General features: G+C 46.2%; 1 protein-coding gene across 2 annotated transcripts in view; it reads left to right on the top strand.

Annotated features, from left to right (window-relative positions):
• The window catches only part of SH3KBP1 (SH3 domain containing kinase binding protein 1), a 677,269-nt gene that overhangs the window by 389,683 nt on the left and 267,559 nt on the right, over positions 1 to 20,027 (top strand). For both annotated transcript variants that reach the window (XM_063955734.1, XM_063955735.1), the window contains one exon: positions 5,076 to 5,182. In XM_063955734.1, coding sequence (XP_063811804.1) covers positions 5,076 to 5,182 — 107 coding nt within the window. The remainder of the gene's footprint in view (positions 1 to 5,075; positions 5,183 to 20,027) is intronic.

The raw sequence follows: 20,027 nt of genomic DNA, 5'->3' as shown, positions 1-20,027 counted from the left end.
CACCCACCTGCACACACATCTTCCAGTTCCTGCCTGCGTCCACAGCTTTCCTTGCCCACCCACATCCACACCTGCCCGACCGCCCGCTGCTCAGTATTCGCAGTACTCCACTATGAACAATCCCCGCCACTGGGGGACAGGGAGGAGGACAGCTGACCGGTAGGGGCTAATATTTGTTATTTATTTTCTCCTGTGGGGAACAATAGGATTTATGTGGGGAGAATAAGGATTTATGGGGGGAGCAATGTGAATAATTCATCTGGGGAGCAATAGGATTTATGTAGGGAGCAATATGATTTATGTGGGGAGCAATGTGATTGTTTTTTCTGTGTAGGCCAATGTATTTGTGGATTATTTTTTTTTACTATGAGGGCCAATGTGTGTTTTTTTTGTTTTTTTCTGTGGGGAACTGATGCTGTGCCTTGGCAATTTTAAAAGATTGTTCGGTGTGCCGCGAGTATAAAAAGGTTGAAAATCACTGCTGTAGAGTATGCCCAATTTCATGCGCCTGTCAGCAGAATTGACCAAACAAACTAATTAGATGCCCACATAGATCTGACCATGCAGTCAGCCATCACAGGAACAGTTCTGTTTCTATCAGAAAATGTTACATGCAGATGTATATATTCATTTTAGTTTCTGTATTGTTCTTATACATAATTTAAAACAGTGAAATGGTACAATCCATTATGTGCTTTGCCTGTTTTATAAATGCGTAGGTACTTCCTTTGTCGTTTGATTGTGTCTTTGAATGTTTAACAGATTTCATTACAATTCTAATGTTAACAGCCTTAGCTCAGCAGTCATTATATATAGTGCAGCAATAGCTTACTATAACAATCTACAACATAGTCTTTGTAATGCTTGTGCTCAATACAATATCACTACTTCCTTATAAAGTGTAGATAGATAGATAAATAGATAGATAGATAGATAGATAGATAGATAGATAGATAGATAGATAGATAGATAGACAGACCTTTAATTTCACACAGCACTATCACAACTTTCATCATCATGCAGTATGCAGACTTCATACTATGCTATTGTACATACTATACTGTATGTATCACTACAATCTCCATATGTTACAACACAGGTCCTGAGACACAGTTAGACTCAAATTAGGTGCAATGTGTATGTTTGTTTGTAGAGTTGTACACATCCTGCAATGCTCCCACCCCTATGTACAGTATGCCTTGCACCTCCCCTATACTACTGGAAAAATGTACGCCTGGAAACAGAGGTATTTATGCTTGCTTCCCTCGCCACATACAATTGCGTCAGCGTCCCCTCACTGAACTTTGCCTACATGCCGGGAGAGAGGGCAACCATATCGCAACCCACCTACTTCTCCTAAATAGCGGCATTACATTGTAGGGGCGGGGCAATGATGACATGATTTGCAGACAGATACACGTGCCTCACAGACAAAACTTATGTGCCGAAGGGTGTGACTGTGCTAGGACATATGTCATCAGGTCCATGTCACTCTGATGAGCCAGTTATCCTGCCCACTCACTCAAGGAGATCCTTATGTCCACCACATCTCCCAGAACCAAAGTAGTAAAGAATGGTTTCATTCAACTGGAAATACTCGGGAAATTGTGTGTTACTGCTTGTACAGTGCATTACTGTCCTGTATAAGCCACCAGCCATTTTGTGTTTTGAACAAACATGAATGAGGATGCAGCTAAATAATTAGGAGCCAATGACACCCCTGAGGTACAAATCTCATAAATATTGGAACAACCCATGAAATGGATGTGTGCAATAGGTAATGGATGTGTAGAATAAGAAATGGATGTCTGCAATTGTAAATGGATGTGTGCAATAGGAAATGGATGTATGCAATTGGAAATGGATGTGTGCAATAGGAAATGGATGTGTAGAATAAGAAATGGATGTGTGCAATTGGAAATGGATGTATGCAATAGGAAATGGATGTGTGCAATAGGTAATGGATGTGTGCAATAGGAAATGGATGTGTAGAATAAGAAATGGATGTCTGCAATTGGAAATGGATGTGTGCAATAGGAAATGGATGTATGCAATTGGAAATGGATGTGTGCAATAGGAAATGGATGTGTAGAATAAGAAATGGATGTGTGCAATTGGAAATGGATGTATGCAATAGGAAATGAATGTATGCAATTGGAAATGGATGTGTGCAATAGGAAATGGATGTATGCAATAGGAAATGGATGTATGCAATTGGAAATGGATGTGTGCAATAGGAAATGGATGTATGCAATTGGAAATGGATGTGTGCAATAGGAAATGGATGTATGCAATAGGAAATGGATGTGTGCAATAGGAAATGGATGTGTGCAATAGGAAATGGATGTGAAGAATAAGAAATGGATGTGTGCAATTGGAAATGGATGTGTGCAATAGGAAATGGATGTGTGCAATAGGAAATGGATGTGTACAATTGGAAATGGATGTGTGCAATAGGAAATGGATGTATGCAATAGGAAATGGATGTGTGCAATAGGAAGTGGATGTGTAGAATAAGAAATGGATGTGTGCATTAGGAAATGGATGTGTGCAATAGGAAATGGTTGTGTAGAATAAGAAATGGATGTGTGCAATTGGAAATGAATGTATGCATTAAGAAATGGATCTGTGCAATAAGAAATGGATCTGTGCAATAGGAAATGGATGTGTTTTAACTACTAGAACTACTACATACTAAAATATGTAACGTTGAACACAAAAGGGAGCAATTAACACCACCTGATTTTACTTTGAATAATGGCCCTCATTCCGAGTTGATCGCTCACTAGCTACTTTTAGCAGCCGTGCAAACACATAGTCGCCGCCCACGTGGGAGTGTATTTTCGCTTTGCAGGAGTGCGAACGCCTGTGCAGCAGAGCGGCTGCAAACACATTTTGTGCAGAACAAGACCAGCCATGTAGTTACTTATTCTGTGCAATGATTGCTGCGGCGAATGACACGGTATTGATGTCAGATACCCGCTCAGCAAATGCCCGGCCACACCTGTGTTTTTCCAAACACTCTCAGAAAACGGTCAGTTGACACCCAGAAACTCCCACTTCCTGTCAAATCTACTTGCGATTGGCTGTGCGACTGAAAGCGTCGCTAGAACCTGTGCAAAACCACGATGCTCTTTGTACCCGTACGCCGCACGTGCGCATTGCGGTTTATACGCATGCACAGTTTTGCCATTTTTTTCAACTGATCGCTACGCAGCGACCAACAGCAGCTAGCGATCAACTCGGAATGAGGGCCAATATACTTAGGCATTTTGCCATCTGCTTAAAGTATACATACAGTCATACTGTCATGTGAAAAACAAAGTACACACTGTTTCACATCTTGCATAGTCACACTTCCCCACTCTCCAGGAATTTCTGAGACTTCCATATTTGGGGGAGAGTCTCCAGGCTCTCAGGAAAGTGAACAATTCTTCCACATCACTGCCACTGCTGTCATTTCTCAGATGAGATATAGTTAGCAATCATCTAGTCCAGCGGTGGCCAACCCACGGCTCTCGAGCCGCATGCGGCTCTTTCTTCCTCCGCATGCGGCTCATGAGCTCGAGTCATGCCTCCCGCTGCCCGACTGCAGTGCCTGGCGCTGGCCCGTGAGCCAATCAGAGCTCGCAGACCAGCAGCAAACCAGGAGTCTTAGCTGCCGTTACGTGAGCTCTGATGGGCTCACGGACCGGGGCGCCTAATTGGAGACAATGCCGCCAGAGACTGAGGGGCAGGATAGGCGCACGCTGCGCTCTCCTCCCTTCACAAACAGCAGAGCAGCAGTGCGGTGAGCAGTGTGGGGGGAAAGTGTGTGTGTGGGGGGGGGGTGGCGCACTGTGGGCATATCTGGCACTGGGGGGACATGCATATCTGGCACTGGGGGCATATCTGGCACTGTGGGGACATGCATATCTGGCACTGGGGGTATATCTGGCATTGGGGGCATATCTGGCATTGGGGGCATATATGTACCTGGCACTGTGGGGACATGTGTATCTGGCACTGGGGGCATATATGTATTTGGCACTGTGGGGCATATATGTATCTGGCACTGTGGGGCATATATGTATCTGGCACTGTGGGGCACATATGTATCTGGCACTGTGGAGCACATATGTATCTGGCACTGTGGAGCACATATGTATCTGGCACTGTGGGGCACATATGTATCTGGCACTGTGGAGCACATATGTATCTGGCACTGTGGAGCACATATGTATCTGGCACTGTGGAGCACATATGTATCTGGCACTGTGGGGACATGTGTATCTGGCACTGGGGGCAGATATGTATCTGGCACTTGCGGGACATATGTATCGGGCATACAGTATATGTATCTGGCAGTGGGGGGACATGTGTATCTGGCACTGGGAGCATACATGTATCTGGTACTGTGGGGCATATATGTATCCGGCACTGTGGGGACATATATGTAGCTGGCACTGTGGGGACATATATGTAGCTGGCACTGTGGAGGAATATATGTAGCTGGCACTGTGGGGGCATATATGTATCTGGCACTGTGGGGACATATATGTAGCTGGCACTGTGGTGGAATATATGTAGCTGGCACTGTGGAGGAATATATGTAGCTGGCACTGTGGGGACATATATGTATCTGGCACTGTGGGGGCACCCATTTTTTGTCTTTTTTTATATGTATATGGCACTGTACAGGGGCATTATTTGTATGTGGCACTGTACAACATGACTAAAAATGACACAAACTCATACTCCTACAAACGTCATACCAAATAGGCCACGCCCCCATTTTGCGCATGCGCCGGCTCTTACCCTTCACTACAGATCTTTTCTGGCTCTTTGCCTCTGACTGGTTGGCCACCCCTGATCTAGTCATTATCAAGTTCTAAATTTTGATCATTCATAGCTCATGTGACCACAAATCCAGACTTTACTTTGTCATTATTTATTTATTTATTTAATATAAGTAAAAAAAATAATAAAAAAAAATAGCTGTCCCCTGCCCTGTACTGTCAAAATACAATAGCACTCAGAGAAGGCACAAAAATAGATTGGTGATGACTAAAATTCGCTTACTTCTTTCTGCACAGGTGAAGGGACGCGGCGGCGGAGGTGCCAAGTGGCCTTTAGCTACATGCCACAGAACGAAGATGAACTTGAACTCAAAGTTGGAGAGGTCATTGACGTCCTTGGAGAAGTAAGAGTCTGCCTTATATGCTTTGGCTTTTCTAAAAATGTTATTAAAAAGGGCTATGAATGTGCCGTACTGAGAAAGGATTTACATACATTTTGTCTGGTCTCTAGGAAATATATCATACTAGTTACCAGCCCCTCAACATGACAGAACAACATGACGGAGCTGCATCTTAGTGCCACAAGCACCCACTATCTGGCGGCTTGTGGCGCCCATGGTGCCACGCAAGTCGCCCATCACAGGGGCCAGGAAATCTCTGTCCTACAACGGAGATCCTTGACCTCTTCCCACTCCCAAAACAGAAACGGCATGAGCTTGTCAATCAATGAAGTGTGGTTTTACATGGGATTTTGAATAGTCAATACATGTATGGTCGACACAAGTTTTTATTTTTTACATGTTTTTGAATATTTACTTGATTTACCATCCACGTGGACTACGATGGAAAAAGTAACCTTGCCCAAAGCGAGGTGAGCGAAGAGAGGACATGAGGGTATACTTTGCAATAATTGTGGTCATTTATGAGGAAACAGAGAAAATTAAACCTAAAAACTTGTGTCAACCTTTTTTGTGTCAACCATTTACATGTTGACCTTTTGACCCTATCAACCTTTTGTGCCTGATGACCTTTTCTACTGTCTACCTTTTCCATGTCAACCTATTGACCATGTTGACCGTTTGACCCTGTCGACCTAATGTATGTCGACCATATGGGGTCGACCTAATGACTGTTAATTACTGTAGATATTCTATATCACACCCAGGGGAACCATGAAGGCACTGTTATGCTATAGTCATAAATGTTACAGGAAGCTTTTAATGTCAACATGTATTTAATGGCTGCCCGTTTACATTACAAGTATAATTAGTATAAAATGACTGAGTTCTTTGCTGTTGTTTTATAAAACATCTTCCTTCAGTTGAAAAACTGAGTTTTATTGCTCTTGGAAGAAAAACTTTTCTTTTTATATGATTTTGCGCTGTAATATGCACGGGGAGTATATATTAAGTGAAATTACCTTACTATTTTTAATGGTAGGGTGCTGTGTAGGTAGGCGTTCATTCTGGAGTTAGTGCTGTGTGGGTTTTATGTTGTTCACATAAAGACCTTTTTACAATTGTAACGAAGTAAAGCAATTGCAAATAATTAGGTACAAGCGAACTTCTTTTAAACTTGCATTGAGTTATTTTTTTTAAATATAAATGATGGATGGAAATTAGACTTGACAGTGAAAGTAGAATTCTACCTAAGCATTGGCGTTTCCCTATACCCTTTCTCCACAACTATACTGTAGTAGCAAAACCACCAGAGTTCATTCTAGCACCCAGCACCTGTCACAACCCATGTCGTTGATCTTTCCTGTCTGGGGTATCATTCTCTGCTCTGGTGGTTCTAGCACACTGTGGTCTGTATCTCAGCACTGAGATATAGACCAGGGTGTGCTAGAAGTAACAGAGCAGAAAGCGAAAGTGGAACTGCATGGGTTGTGGCAGGTACCGGGTGCTAGAATGAACACGATAATCACAATGCCCCTTGCCCATGATCCCCACACATTTTGGGAATACCTTTGCCAATGATGTAACAAGGACATGGTCAAGTCACATTATTATGACCACCAGCCAGAGTATCCACTGTGTGCAGCACGGACAACAGCTAGATGGGATGAACTGATGTTTTAGATACACTTCTGGTAGCCCCCAGGTTCATTTGACAGTGCTCCACTGTAGCATGTCGGTCTGCTCACACACACCTTTGTAGCCGATGTTCACCTCTCACATCAATTGTACGTGGTGCTCTGCAGTTTACACGTCGGCTATTCCCAACGGTGCCATTTGTCTAGTCACGATACACCTTCACCACAGCAGCACACGAACAGTTCACAAACGGCGCTGTATCAGAAATACTGCCACCCTTGGCCCGAAAGCCGATAATCATTCCTTTTTGCAACTCGGATAAATCGCCCCTTTTACATATGACGACACCAAGCCAGCACATGAGACGTGACGTACTTCATGGTCTATGCGCTGCTGATGTCAAATGTAGGAGGTGGTCATAATAATGTGAGTAAACCGTGTACAAACCTCTGACTGTAAGCTAAAGTAAGCATTTAAAAAGTTGGCATTGCATCTGTCTGGGGAGGGTGTCTGGAAAAATAACATGAATCTGTTCATAACAAAATCAATATTGAATACAGATTCATTCTTTCCCCTTGTATCCTTGCATTGTTAGCACCCATCTCCCATTTCCTCAAAACCCCTCCATCTGTCCACCCACTAGTCACCACACTCTGTGTACTTGATTTCCAGAGCAAGCACAGTCACATTAATTACCCTCCTGAGTGTATTCCTTTTAGCCTCTCATTCATGTCTCTTCTTGCAATGTTTTAGAATTATGATGACAGGTGGATGTGTAGGAGAAGGAGCCAGGCAGATAACCCTCTGCCCTATAATTGTATTGTCTGAGATAATGTTGTCACCTCGCCTAATGGGCGAACCACCTATAGTACATGTAATATATTAGCTTGGTATAAATTAATATAACAAGAATCAGTGCTGGTGCAAGCATCATTGCCCCCAACGTTCTGGTGTTCCCACACATCTCATGCACTGCCCTACTACTAGGGACGGTTTATCAGAGGAAAGGGCCTGTGTGCAGACTCTGCGTGGTAGTGTTCCCGTTAGGATATGGGCAGGGCTAGGGTACTGGAACAGTGCATTTGGCTTTCCCTTTAATGAGAAAAGATGCCGTGCATGTGACAGGTATCTATTCACGTGGCATCAGCAAGTCAGCAGGCAGGCTGTTTTAGAAGGATGGCGCTAATGGGCCATAGTGCATTATGCCCTATAAAAAATTGTGCAGGGCACGGTGCTAAAACAGCCTAGCGTGAACACTAATATATATATAGAATTTACAGATGCAGCTTGCTACACGGCAGGCCAAGCTGCAACTATTGGCAGACAGCGATCGCTCCATTAAATTCATAAAGGAATTAATGAAGCAATCGCTGACTGCGAACTGTCGCAGCCTGGTACGCCATGCAGTATGCCGTGATGCAGCGTGCCGCATCACAGTAAGATGAGCATGGCTACATCTGTTTCTATTTATTATTATTATTATTATTATCCTTAATTTATATGGCGCCACAAGGGTTCCGCAGCGCCCAATTACAGAGTACATATGCACATAATCAAAACAGGAAAACAGTGACTTACAGTTGAAGACAATATAGGACAAGTACAGGGCAACTAAGCATAACTACACCAGTAAACATAGAGATAAGTTCCAGGTGGCCAAAAACTGCGGGATCTGGGCAGTTGAGGATTATTAAAGTAAGAAAAGTATAAGCACATGAGGGAAGAGGGCCCTACTCGTGAGAGCTTACATTCTAAGGGGAGGGGTAGACAGACAGGGGTGACACAGATGGGGTACATAGAGAGCATGGAACAGAGGGTTAGGATGAGATTTGGCTGGGTTTGGTAAAGAAATGGGTCTTAAGAGCCCGTTTGAAGTTTTGTAGAGAGGTGGAGAGTCTGAGGGGGAGAGGTAAAGAATTCCAGAGAAAGGGAGCAGCACGTGAAAAATCTTGGAGATAGGAGTGGGAGGAAGTAATCAGAAGACAGGAGAGTCGGCGTGCATTAGCAGAGCGAAGAGGACGGGTGGGAGAGTAAAGGGAGATAAGGTCAGAGATGTAGATGGGAGAGGAGTGGGTGAGAGCTTTGTAAGTGAGTGTGAGAAGTTTGAATTGGATTCTGAAAGGGAAGGGAAGCCAGTGGAGGGCCTGTAGGAGAGGGGAGGTAGACGTAGTGCGTTTGGTGAGGAAGATGAGCCGGGCAGCAGCATTGAGGATAGATTGGAGTGGAGAGAGGTAATTGTCAGGGAGGCCAGTTAGGAGGAGATTACAGTAGTCCAGTCTGGAAATAATCAGTGAGTGAATAATGATCTTAGTGGCATCCTGGGTGAGAAAAGGTCTGATTCTAGAAATGTTTTTGAGATGAAAATGACAGGTTTGTGAGAGGTGCTGAATGTGTGGTTTGAAGGAGAGGGAGGAGTCAAGGATTATGCCAAGACAGCGTACTTGGGGGCTAGGGGAGATAGTCGTGCCATCAATGGATAATGAGATTGTGGGAGGTGAGGTTGTGTGGGAGGGTGGGAAGATGATCAGCTCAGTCTTAGACATGTTGAGTTTAAGAAAGCGCTGAGACATCCAGGAAGAGATAGCAGAAAGACAGTTTGAGGTCCGAGTGAGGAGAGCCGTGGAGAGATCAGGGGAGGAGAGGTAGATTTGAGTGTCATCAGCATAGAGGTGGTATTGGAAGTTAAAAGAACTAATGAGTTCACCTAAAGAGGACGTATAGAGAGAGAAAAGGAGAGGACCAAGAACAGAGCCTTGGGGGACACCAACAGTTAGTGGAAGTGGGGGGGAGATAGCATCATGAGAGGAGACAGAGAAGGAACGATCAGAGAGGTAGGAGGACAGCCAGGAGAGGGCAGTATCACGCAGACCAAGAGAGTGAAGGATTTGCAGAAGGAGAGGGTGGTCCACAGTGTCAAAAGCAGCAGAGAGGTCAAGAAGAATAAGCAGAGAGTAGTGGCCCTTAGATTTGGCTGCATGGAGGTCATTGCAGACTTTTGTGAGGGCAGTTTCAGTGGAGTGGAGAGAACGGAAACCAGACTGGAATGGGTCAAGCAGTGAGTGAGAGGAAAGAAAGGCAGTGAGGCGATTATAGACAATACGCTCAAGAAGTTTGGAGGCAAAGGGGAGGAGAGAGATGGGTCGATAGTTGGAGAGAGTGTTAGGATCAAGGGTAGGTTTTTTAAGAATAGGGGAGACAAGAGCATGCTTGAAGGCAGAGGGGACAGTGCCCGATGAAGGGGAGAGATTGAGAAGGTGGGCAAGATGGGAACAGGCAGAAGGAGAGAGGTAGCGGAGGAGGTAGATAAATACACACACACACACATATACCAGTTTAATGGACCTCGGTCTCCACCTCTTGTGGTTGGCTCCACCCCCACACATGAAACACACCCTCCCCATAAAAATCCTGCATTTTTCCCCTGCAATGGACCTGTTCAGATTATGGTAAGCATTCCCAAAATATTGCAAACTTTCTGTGGGCTCGAACTAGCCAAAATGCTAGACTCATTTATACCCATGTAAATATACATGAGCATGACAATTCACAGATGTAAACTTAATGGGCCAGACCTGTAGCTGTTCAGCCCATCAGACTGTTAGTGTTTAGGGTCTGAAACAGAGTTGCCACAAAATTAGTGTGATTTATTTTTTCAAAAATTCTTGTGTATAAGTATAATATGTAATATATATTATTATATTTAAAAAAAAAATTGCTGTTCTCCAGCAAATCTTTGTACTAGAATTAGATATTATTTCCCACCTTCCAAATATGTCCTCCTTGGGTGCCCTCAAATCATCCAGAAATGTAACATGTCTAGCAAAGCAGATGCTGATGAAACCTTGCGCTACACATTTTCCCACCTATTACGGTAGGCAGATTTTGTTATCACTCCATAGGTTGTAAGCAGGTCCGCCGAGAGCGGAGATGGGCCTGGGTACTGGGGAGGGGGGGGGGGGGGGGCCTACAAACAAAAAACTGCTGCTAGGCAGGGGTTGATCCAAATCGGGGGAGGCAATCAGTGTGATCGTTCCCTACACACATCGTGCCGGGAGAGAGAAGAGACGGCCACCATCTGGACCTTCCCCAGGCCAGCACAAAGCAGTGCGTGCTGGGAAGAGAAGCCGCTGAGTAGCAGCAGTTTCCTCTCTCTCTCTGCCCGCTGTGTCTCTGCCACTGTAATTGGAGGGGTGGCCAATTATTACCCGCCACCCCTATTGGCGCCCCAGAATCTGCCTTCTGTGGTTAATGCCATCAGGACCCATTACAGTTGCTTCCACACATAATTAAATCTGCCCCTTAGTCAGCTGTGGTATTGTTGAGTGGATGCTGATCATAGCCTCTAATTCCATCAGAACAATGTTCAGAGTGTCCATCATGTCAGAGGCGTCACTGGGTCTGGTGACACCTGGTAGTTAATATCCCCCCTGCGTGCATCTGAAAATGAGGTATGGTTTATCATAAAGGGGTGTGGTCTCGTTGAAAATCGCAGTTCCCTTCAATCTGGGGGCGTGGTCTCCTTGGAAGGTGGTTGTGCTTCACAGGAAGATCCTGATTGCATCACTCCATGGGCATGCCCTACACTCCTAAAGTTGCTGGGCTGCCTGTAGAGTCTGAGCATTGCCGGCTCCTCCTCCGTGACAGGAGCTGAGTGCTGCAGGAGAATGTCACAGTGCACTAGCTGGCTGCTGTCACCGCACCCCCATTGTGATGCCACTGCATCATGTCTTAGACAGAGTAGCTAAGCTACACATAAGAAAGTAGGAATGTCATCACAAAAATAAATCTGAATCAGGGACAAATAAAAAAGTGACACTATGCAAACCAGCCCTGACTCAGAATCAGCCCTGTATTTTTCTCTAACGTCCTAGTGGATGCTGGGACTCCGTCAGGACCATGGGGAATAGCGGGCTCCGCAGGAGACAGGGCACATCTAAAAAAGCTTTTAGGTCACATGGTGCGTACTGGCTCCTCCCCCTATGACCCTCCTCCAAGCCTCAGTTAGGTTTTTGTGCCCGTCCGAGAGGGTGCAATCTAGGTGGCTCTCCTAAAGAGCTGTTTAGAAAAGTTTTTTTTTAGGTTTCAATCTCAGTGATTCCTGCTGGCAACAGGATCACTGCATCGAGGGACTTAGGGGAGAGATTTCCAACTCACCTGCGTGCACGATGGATTGGAGTCTTAGGCTACTGGACACTTAGCTCCAGAGGGAGTCGGAACACAGGTCAGCCTGGGGTTCGTCCCGGAGCCGCGCCGCCGATCCCCCTTACAGACGCTGAAGAGACGGCAGAACGGAGGTCCGGAAAGCAGGCGGCAGAAGACTCCTCAGTCTTCTTGAAGGTAGCGCACAGCACGGCAGCTGTGCGCCATTGTTGTCACACGGCTCACTGACTCAGTCACGGAGGGTGCAGGGCGCTGCTGGGGGCGCCCTGGGCAGCAATATAATTACCTTTAGTGGCAAAATAAATACATCACATATAGCCATTAAGGCTATATGTATGTATTTTAACCCAGGCCAGTTTCTTAAAAACCGGGGAAAAGCCCGCCGAAAAAGGGGCGGAGCTTATTCTCCTCAGCACTCAGCGCCATTTTCCTGCTCAGCTCCGCTGGTGAGGAAGGCTCCCAGGTCTCTCCCCTGCACTGCACTACAGAAACAGGGTAACAAAGAGAAGGGGGGCATAAATTGGCGATATTTATATATTAAGAGCGCATATATAGTAAACAACACCTTCTAGGGTTGTTTATATACATTTATAGCGCTTTTGGTGTGTGCTGGCAAACTCTCCCTCTGTCTCCCCAAAGGGCTAGGGGGTCCTGTCTTCGATTAGAGCATTCCCTGTGTGGCTGCTGTGTGTCGGTACGTGTGTGTCGACATGTATGAGGACGATGTTGGTGTGGAGGCAGAGCAATTGCCGATGATGGTAATGTCACCCCCTAGGGAGTCGACACCGGAATGGATGGCTTTAGTTATGGAATTACGTGATAATGTCAGCACATTACAAAAGTCAGTTGACGAAATAAGACGCCCGGCAAACCAGTTAGTACCGGTTCAGGCGTCTCAGACACCGTCAGGGGCTGTAAAACGTCCTTTACCTCAGTCAGTCGACACGGGTACCGACACAGATGAATCTAGTGTCGACGGTGAAGAAACAAACGTATTTTCCAATAGGGCCACACGTTATATGATCACGGCAATGAAGGAGGCTTTGCAGATCTCTGATACTGCTGGTACCTCAAAAAGGGGTATTATGTGGGGGGTGAAAAAACTACCTGTATTTTTTCCAGAATCAGAGGAATTGAATGACGTGTGTGATGAAGCGTGGGTTAACCCCGATAGAAAACTGCTAATTTCCAAGAAGTTATTGGCATTATACCCTTTCCCACCAGAGGTTAGGGCGCGCTGGGAAACACCCCCTAGGGTGGATAAGGCGCTCACACGTTTATCAAAGCAAGTGGCGTTGCCGTCTCCTGATACGGCCGCCCTCAAGGATCCAGCAGATAGGAGGCTGGAAACTACACTGAAGAGTATATACACACATACTGGTGTTATACTGCGACCGGCAATAGCCTCAGCCTGGATGTGCAGTGCTGGGGTAGTGTGGTTGGATTCTCTGACTGAAAATATTGATACCCTGGATAGGGACAGTATTTTATTGACTCTAGAGCAATTAAAGGATGCTTTCCTTTATATGCGAGATGCTCAGAGGGATGTTTGTACTCTAGCATCAAGAGTAAGCGCGATGTCCATATCTGCCAGAAGAAGTTTATGGACGCGACAGTGGTCAGGTGATGCGGATTCCAAGAGGCATATGGAAGTATTGCCATATAAAGGAGAGGAATTGTTTGGGGTCGGTCTTTCGGACCTGGTGGCCACGGCAACTGCCGGCAAATCCACTTTTTTACCTCAGACCCCCTCCCAACAGAAAAAGACACCGTCTTTTCAGCCGCAGTCCTTTCGCTCCTATAAAAAGCGACCAAAAGGACAGTCTTATCTGCCGCGAGGCAGAGGAAAGGGTAAGAAAGGGCAGCAAGCAGCCCCTGCCCAGGAACAGAAGCCCGCCCCGGCTTCTACAAAGCCATCAGCATGACGCTGGGGCTTTACAAGCGGACTCAGGAACGGTGGGGGGTCGACTCAAGATTTTCAGCAATCAATGGGTTCACTCACAAGTGGACCCGTGGGTCCTGCAGATAGTATCTCAGGGTTACATGCTGGAGTTCGAAAGGTCTCCCCCTCGCCGGTTCCTAAAGTCTGCTTTACCAACGTCTCCCTCAGAAAGGACGTCGGTTTTGGAAGCCATTCACAAGCTGTATTCTCAGCAGGTGATAGTCAAGGTACCCCTCCTACAACAGGGAAAGGGGTATTATTCCACACTATTTGTGGTACCGAAACCGGACGGTTCGGTAAGGCCTATTCTAAATCTGAAATCCTTGAACCTGTACATAAAGAAATTCAAGTTCAAGATGGAGTCACTCAGAGCAGTGATAGCGAATCTGGAAGAAGGAGACTTCATGGTGTCCTTGGACATAAAAGATGCTTATCTACATGTCCCGATTTACCCCTCACACCAAGGGTATCTCAGGTTCGTGATACAAGACTGTCATTATCAGTTTCAAACGCTGCCGTTTGGGTTGTCCACGGCCCCTCGGGTCTTTACCAAGGTAATGACCGAAATGATGGTTCTTCTACGAAGAAAAGGCGTATTAATTATCCCTTACTTGGACGATCTCCTGATAAGGGCAAAGTCCAGAGAACAGCTGGAAGTCGGTGTAGCGCTAACACAAGTAGTGCTTCAGCAACACGGGTGGATTCTAAATCTTCCAAAATCTCAATTGACCCCGACAACACATCTGCTGTTCCTGGGCATGATTCTGGACACGGTTCAGAAAAAGGTATTTCTCCCGGAAGAGAAAGCAAGGGAGTTATCCGAACTTGTCAAGAACCTCCTAAAACCAGGAACTGTGTCAGTACATCAATGCACAAGAGTCCTGGGAAAGATGGTGGCTTCGTACGAAGCGATTCCATTCGGCAGATTCCATGCACGAACATTTCAGTGGGATCTGCTGGACAAATGGTCCGGATCGCATCTGCACATGCATCAGCGGATAACACTGTCACCGAGAACAAGGTTGTCTCTCCTGTGGTGGTTGCAGACTGCCCATCTGTTAGTGGGCCGCAGATTCGGCATACAGGACTGGGTCCTGGTGACTACGGATGCCAGCCTACGAGGTTGGGGAGCAGTCACAAAGGGAAGAAACTTCCAGGGCGTGTGGTCAAACCTGGAGACGTCTCTTCACATAAATATACTGGAGCTAAGAGCGATCTACAATGCTCTAAGCCTGGCAAAATCGCTGCTTCAGGGTCAGCCGGTGTTGATCCAGTCCGACAACATCACGGCAGTCGCCCACGTAAACCGACAAGGCGGCACGAGAAGCAGGAGTGCAATGGCAGAAGCTGCAAGGATTCTGCGCTGGGCGGAGAATCATGTCGTAGCACTGTCAGCAGTGTTCATCCCGGGAGTGGACAACTGGGAAGCAGATTTCCTCAGCAGACACGACCTTCACCCGGGAGAGTGGGGACTTCATCCAGAAGTTTTCCACATGATTGTGAACCGTTGGGAAAAACCAAAGGTGGACATGATGGCGTCTCGCCTCAACAAAAAATTGGACAGGTATTGCGCCAGGTCAAGAGACCCTCAGGCAATAGCTGTGGACGCTCTGGTAACACCGTGGGTGTACCAGTCAGTGTATGTGTTCCCTCCTCTGCCTCTCATACCAAAGGTACTGAGAATTATACGGAAAAGAGGAGTAAGAACAATACTGGTAGCTCCGGACTGGCCAAGAAGAACTTGGTATCCGGAACTTCAAGAGATGCTCACGGAGGATCCGTGGCCTCTACCTCTAAGAAGGGATCTGCTTCAGCAGGGACCTTGTATGTTCCAAGACTTACCGCGGCTGCGTTTGACGGCATGGCAGTTGAACGCCGGATTCTAAAAGAGAAGGGCATTCCTGAGGAAGTTATTCCTACTTTAATTAAAGCCAGGAAAGAAGTGACCGCACAACATTATCACCGCATTTGGAGAAAATATGTTGCGTGGTGTGAGGCCAAGAAGGCTCCAACGGAAGAATTTCAATTGGGTCGATTCTTACATTTCCTGCAAGCAGGATTGTCTATGGGCCTCAAATTGGGGTCCATTAAAGTTCAAATTTCGGCCTTATCAATTTTCTTCCAGAAAGAATTGGCGTCAGTGCCTGAAGTACAAACTTTTGTCAAAGGTGTACTACATATACAACCCCCAATAGTGCCTCCAGTGGCACCGTGGGATTTGAACGTGGTTCTAAATTTTCTCAAATCTCATTGGTTTGAGCCTTTAAAATCGGTAGATTTAAAATACCTTACATGGAAGGTAACCATGCTGTTGGCCCTGGCTTCAGCCAGGAGAGTTTCGGAGTTGGCAGCTTTGTCATACAAAAGCCCATATCTGATATTCCATTCGGACAGGGCAGAATTGAGGACACGTCCTCAATTTCTCCCTAAGGTGGTTTCGGCATTTCACTTGAACCAGCCTATTGTGGTGCCTGCGGCTACTAGCGACTTGGAGGACTCCAAGTTACTGGACGTTGTCAGAGCATTAAAAATATATATTTCAAGGACAGCTGGAGTCAGAAAATCTGACTCGTTGTTTACATTGTATGCACCCAACAAGTTGGGTGCTCCTGCGTCTAAACAGACGATTGCACGTTGGATATGTAGTACAATCCAACTTGCACATTCTGTGGCAGGCCTGCCACAGCCTAAATCTGTAAAGGCCCATTCCACAAGGAAAGTGGGCTCATCCTGGGCGGCTGCCCGAGGAGTCTCGGCATTACAACTTTGCCGAGCAGCTACGTGGTCAGGGGAGAACACGTTTGTAAAATTTTACAAATTTGATACTCTGGCTAAAGAGGACCTGGAGTTCTCTCATTCGGTGCTGCAGAGTCATCCGCACTCTCCCGCCCGTTTGGGAGCTTTGGTATAATCCCCATGGTCCTGACGGAGTCCCAGCATCCACTAGGACGTTAGAGAAAATAAGAATTTACTTACCGATAATTCTATTTCTCATAGTCCGTAGTGGATGCTGGGCGCCCATCCCAAGTGCGGATTGTCTGCAATGCTTGTACATAGTTATTGTTACAAAAATCGGGTTATTACTGTTGTTGTGAGCCATCTGTTCAGAGGCTACTTCGTTTGTGTTATCATACTGTTAACTGGGTTCAGATCACAAGTTGTACGGTGTGATTGGTGTGGCTGGTATGAGTCTTACCCGGGATTCAAGATCCTTCCTTATTGTGTACGCTCGTCCGGGCACAGTACCTAACTGAGGCTTGGAGGAGGGTCATAGGGGGAGGAGCCAGTACGCACCATGTGACCTAAAAGCTTTTTTAGATGTGCCCTGTCTCCTGCGGAGCCCGCTATTCCCCATGGTCCTGACGGAGTCCCAGCATCCACTACGGACTATGAGAAATAGAATTATCGGTAAGTAAATTCTTATTTTTACTGTGTACTCACTTCTATAGAGCAACAAACAAATCATATGCTTCAGGCATGACATTAAGGGGCGCAGTTGTGCAGGAATTTTTCTCAGTGGTTAACGCCTTATTGTAGGCCCTGGACTAGAAGCATGAATCATAAAATAAAGTTTAATTACTGCATTCAGTAATGCGTGTGGCCATTAATCAGCTAAGTTTGTGGCAACGACCTATGTAATTTTATTGGATCAAAAGATATGACTTCAGAGTAAATATCACAGCTAATGTTTCAAATCACCTAGTTATTCTCATAGGCATGCGCACATAGGGTTCAGGGTGTGCCCAGGCACAGCATAATGTTGGACATTGTCAGCAAATACTGTTTTCACCAGCGTTCTGATGACAGTGAATGAGGGGTTTCTGTTTCACTTCTCAATTTCATTTTGCCATCTGAAGATGGTGAAATAAGCTACAGCTTGCCTCTGATGGGCTAGAGGAGCAGCGACATTCACTGTTCCTGCTCCCTTCCCGTCACTCTGCCCCTTGTGCCCAGTGTCCATCCTATCATTTCAGCAAACGCTAGAGCACAAGGCACTGCTGGCACATGCACAGTGAGAAGACATATCTGACTCCTGATATTCACAGGAGACAGAGGTTCTGGGTGCATGCCAGCAGCTAGTGCTGGGCATGCCCCCTCAGTTACGAAATTGGGAGGAGTGGGTTGCATCCCCATGAAGCCATGCCCCATTTTCACAAGGCAGTGCCCCTTCTCCGCCGCGCAGACATTCCGACTCCCACTACGCCAATGTTGTGAGGTATGGGCATAATATGTAAGGGACACTACTAATGTGGGCATAATGTGAAAGGGGCACCACCATCTGGGCATAATGTGTAAAGAGCACCACTACATGGGCATAACGTGTAAGGTGCAATACTACATGGTGCATAATATGTAAGGAGAACTGCTATTATGGACATAAAGTAAGGCATAGTTACTGTATATAAGGGGTACTACTATGTTGCGTGCGTGAAAAATGGCCTATATGTCTGATTTTTCTCCTATCGGTGCCTACTGTATGTGTGTGTGTGTCTTCTCTTATTGGTGCCTATGTGTGTGGTACAGACCATAACTTGCATGCACACGGCATCTGTTCACACTCCGGGGTGAGCTTTGAGGCTAACCAGCATCTCTATGAGTGCTGGGCACACCCCATCACTGATAAAATGGGGGGGTGTCTTAATAACTTTTCCAGCGCACGCAACAGTACACCCTTGAGTGAACATTAAATCCCTTTCAATTTTCCATTATCCCCCCACGCCCCCACCACCACCATCACACACACACACACACACACACACACACACACACACACACACACACACACACACACACTTTAAAATTCCCACTTCAATCACTGCTTGGCATAATATGAAATGGGAGCACTACTGTGTGTCATAATATGGTCATAGGTACTGTAAGGGAGGTGGCAGAGTCCCCTCACGGACTTCCTGCACTCACCATGCTTCGGGCACGGTGTCGAGCTTAGCTTGCCACAGGTTATATTACTACTCTGATGGCGGCGTGGACCCACCAACCGAGTGGGAATACCATGCGGGTGTCGGGATTGCGACTGCTGGCATTTCCATGAACGCCAGGATCCCGACAGCCGGTAAATCAACTGCATCCCCATGAAAATAGTCATGCTAGACATGTCCCTTAATAGATTTCCCTAGATGTGCCCTAAATTAAATATACTGCCCACACCACAACTACTGCTACTACTACTATTTCTACTAAATAATAATAAAACATTGGGGGTCATTCCGAGTTGTTCGCTCGTTATTTTTTTCTCGCAACGGAGCGATTAGTCGCTAATGCGCATGCGCAATGTCCGCAGTGCGACTGCGCCAAGTAAATTTGCTATGCAGTTAGGAATTTTACTCACGGCATTACGAGGTTTTTTCTTCGTTCTGGTGATCGGAGTGTGATTGACAGGAAGTGGGTGTTTCTGGGCGGAAACTGGCCGTTTTATGGGTGTGTGCGAAAAAACGCTACCGTTTCTGGGAAAAACGCGGGAGTGGCTGGAGAAACGGAGGAGTGTCTGGGCGAACGCTGGGTGTGTTTATGACGTCAAACCAGGAACGACAAGCACTGAACTGATCGCAGATGCCGAGTAAGTGTGGAGCTACTCAGAAACTGCTAAGAAGTGTCTATTCGCAATTCTGCTAATCTTTCGTTCGCAATTTTGATAAGCTAAGATTCACTCCCAGTAGGCGGCGGCTTAGCATGTGCAAAGCTGCTAAAAGCAGCTTGCGAGCAAACAACTCGGAATGACCCCCATTATTATTATTATTAGTAGTAGTAGTAGTAGTAGTAGTAGTAGTAGTAGTAGTAGTAGTAGCAGCAGTAGTAGTAGTAGTAGTAGTAGTAGTAATAATAGCATACCTCCCAACTTTTGAGAGGTGGAAAGAGGGACTTCCACCCGGAAAAGGGGCATGGCCTCAGAAAGGGGGCGTGACCTCAGCACTCTGTGAGCTGCTAAGCAGTGCAGAGAGTGACAGAGGACAGTTGGGAGGTATGGTAATAGTAGTAGTAGTGGTAGCAGTGTACTAAAACAATTGCTTCTCATAGTGGAGTAGGGGCTGTGCCTACTGGTAAAAATTTATTTATAGCACTGATCTCAATGCATCATACACCCAGTTGTACCTA

This window comes from Pseudophryne corroboree, chromosome 2 (genome assembly GCF_028390025.1).
Source record: "Pseudophryne corroboree isolate aPseCor3 chromosome 2, aPseCor3.hap2, whole genome shotgun sequence".
Classification (NCBI taxonomy): Eukaryota; Metazoa; Chordata; class Amphibia; order Anura; family Myobatrachidae; genus Pseudophryne; species Pseudophryne corroboree.
Note: the sequence above shows the minus strand (reverse complement) of the source record. Positions and strands in the feature narration are given on the sequence as shown.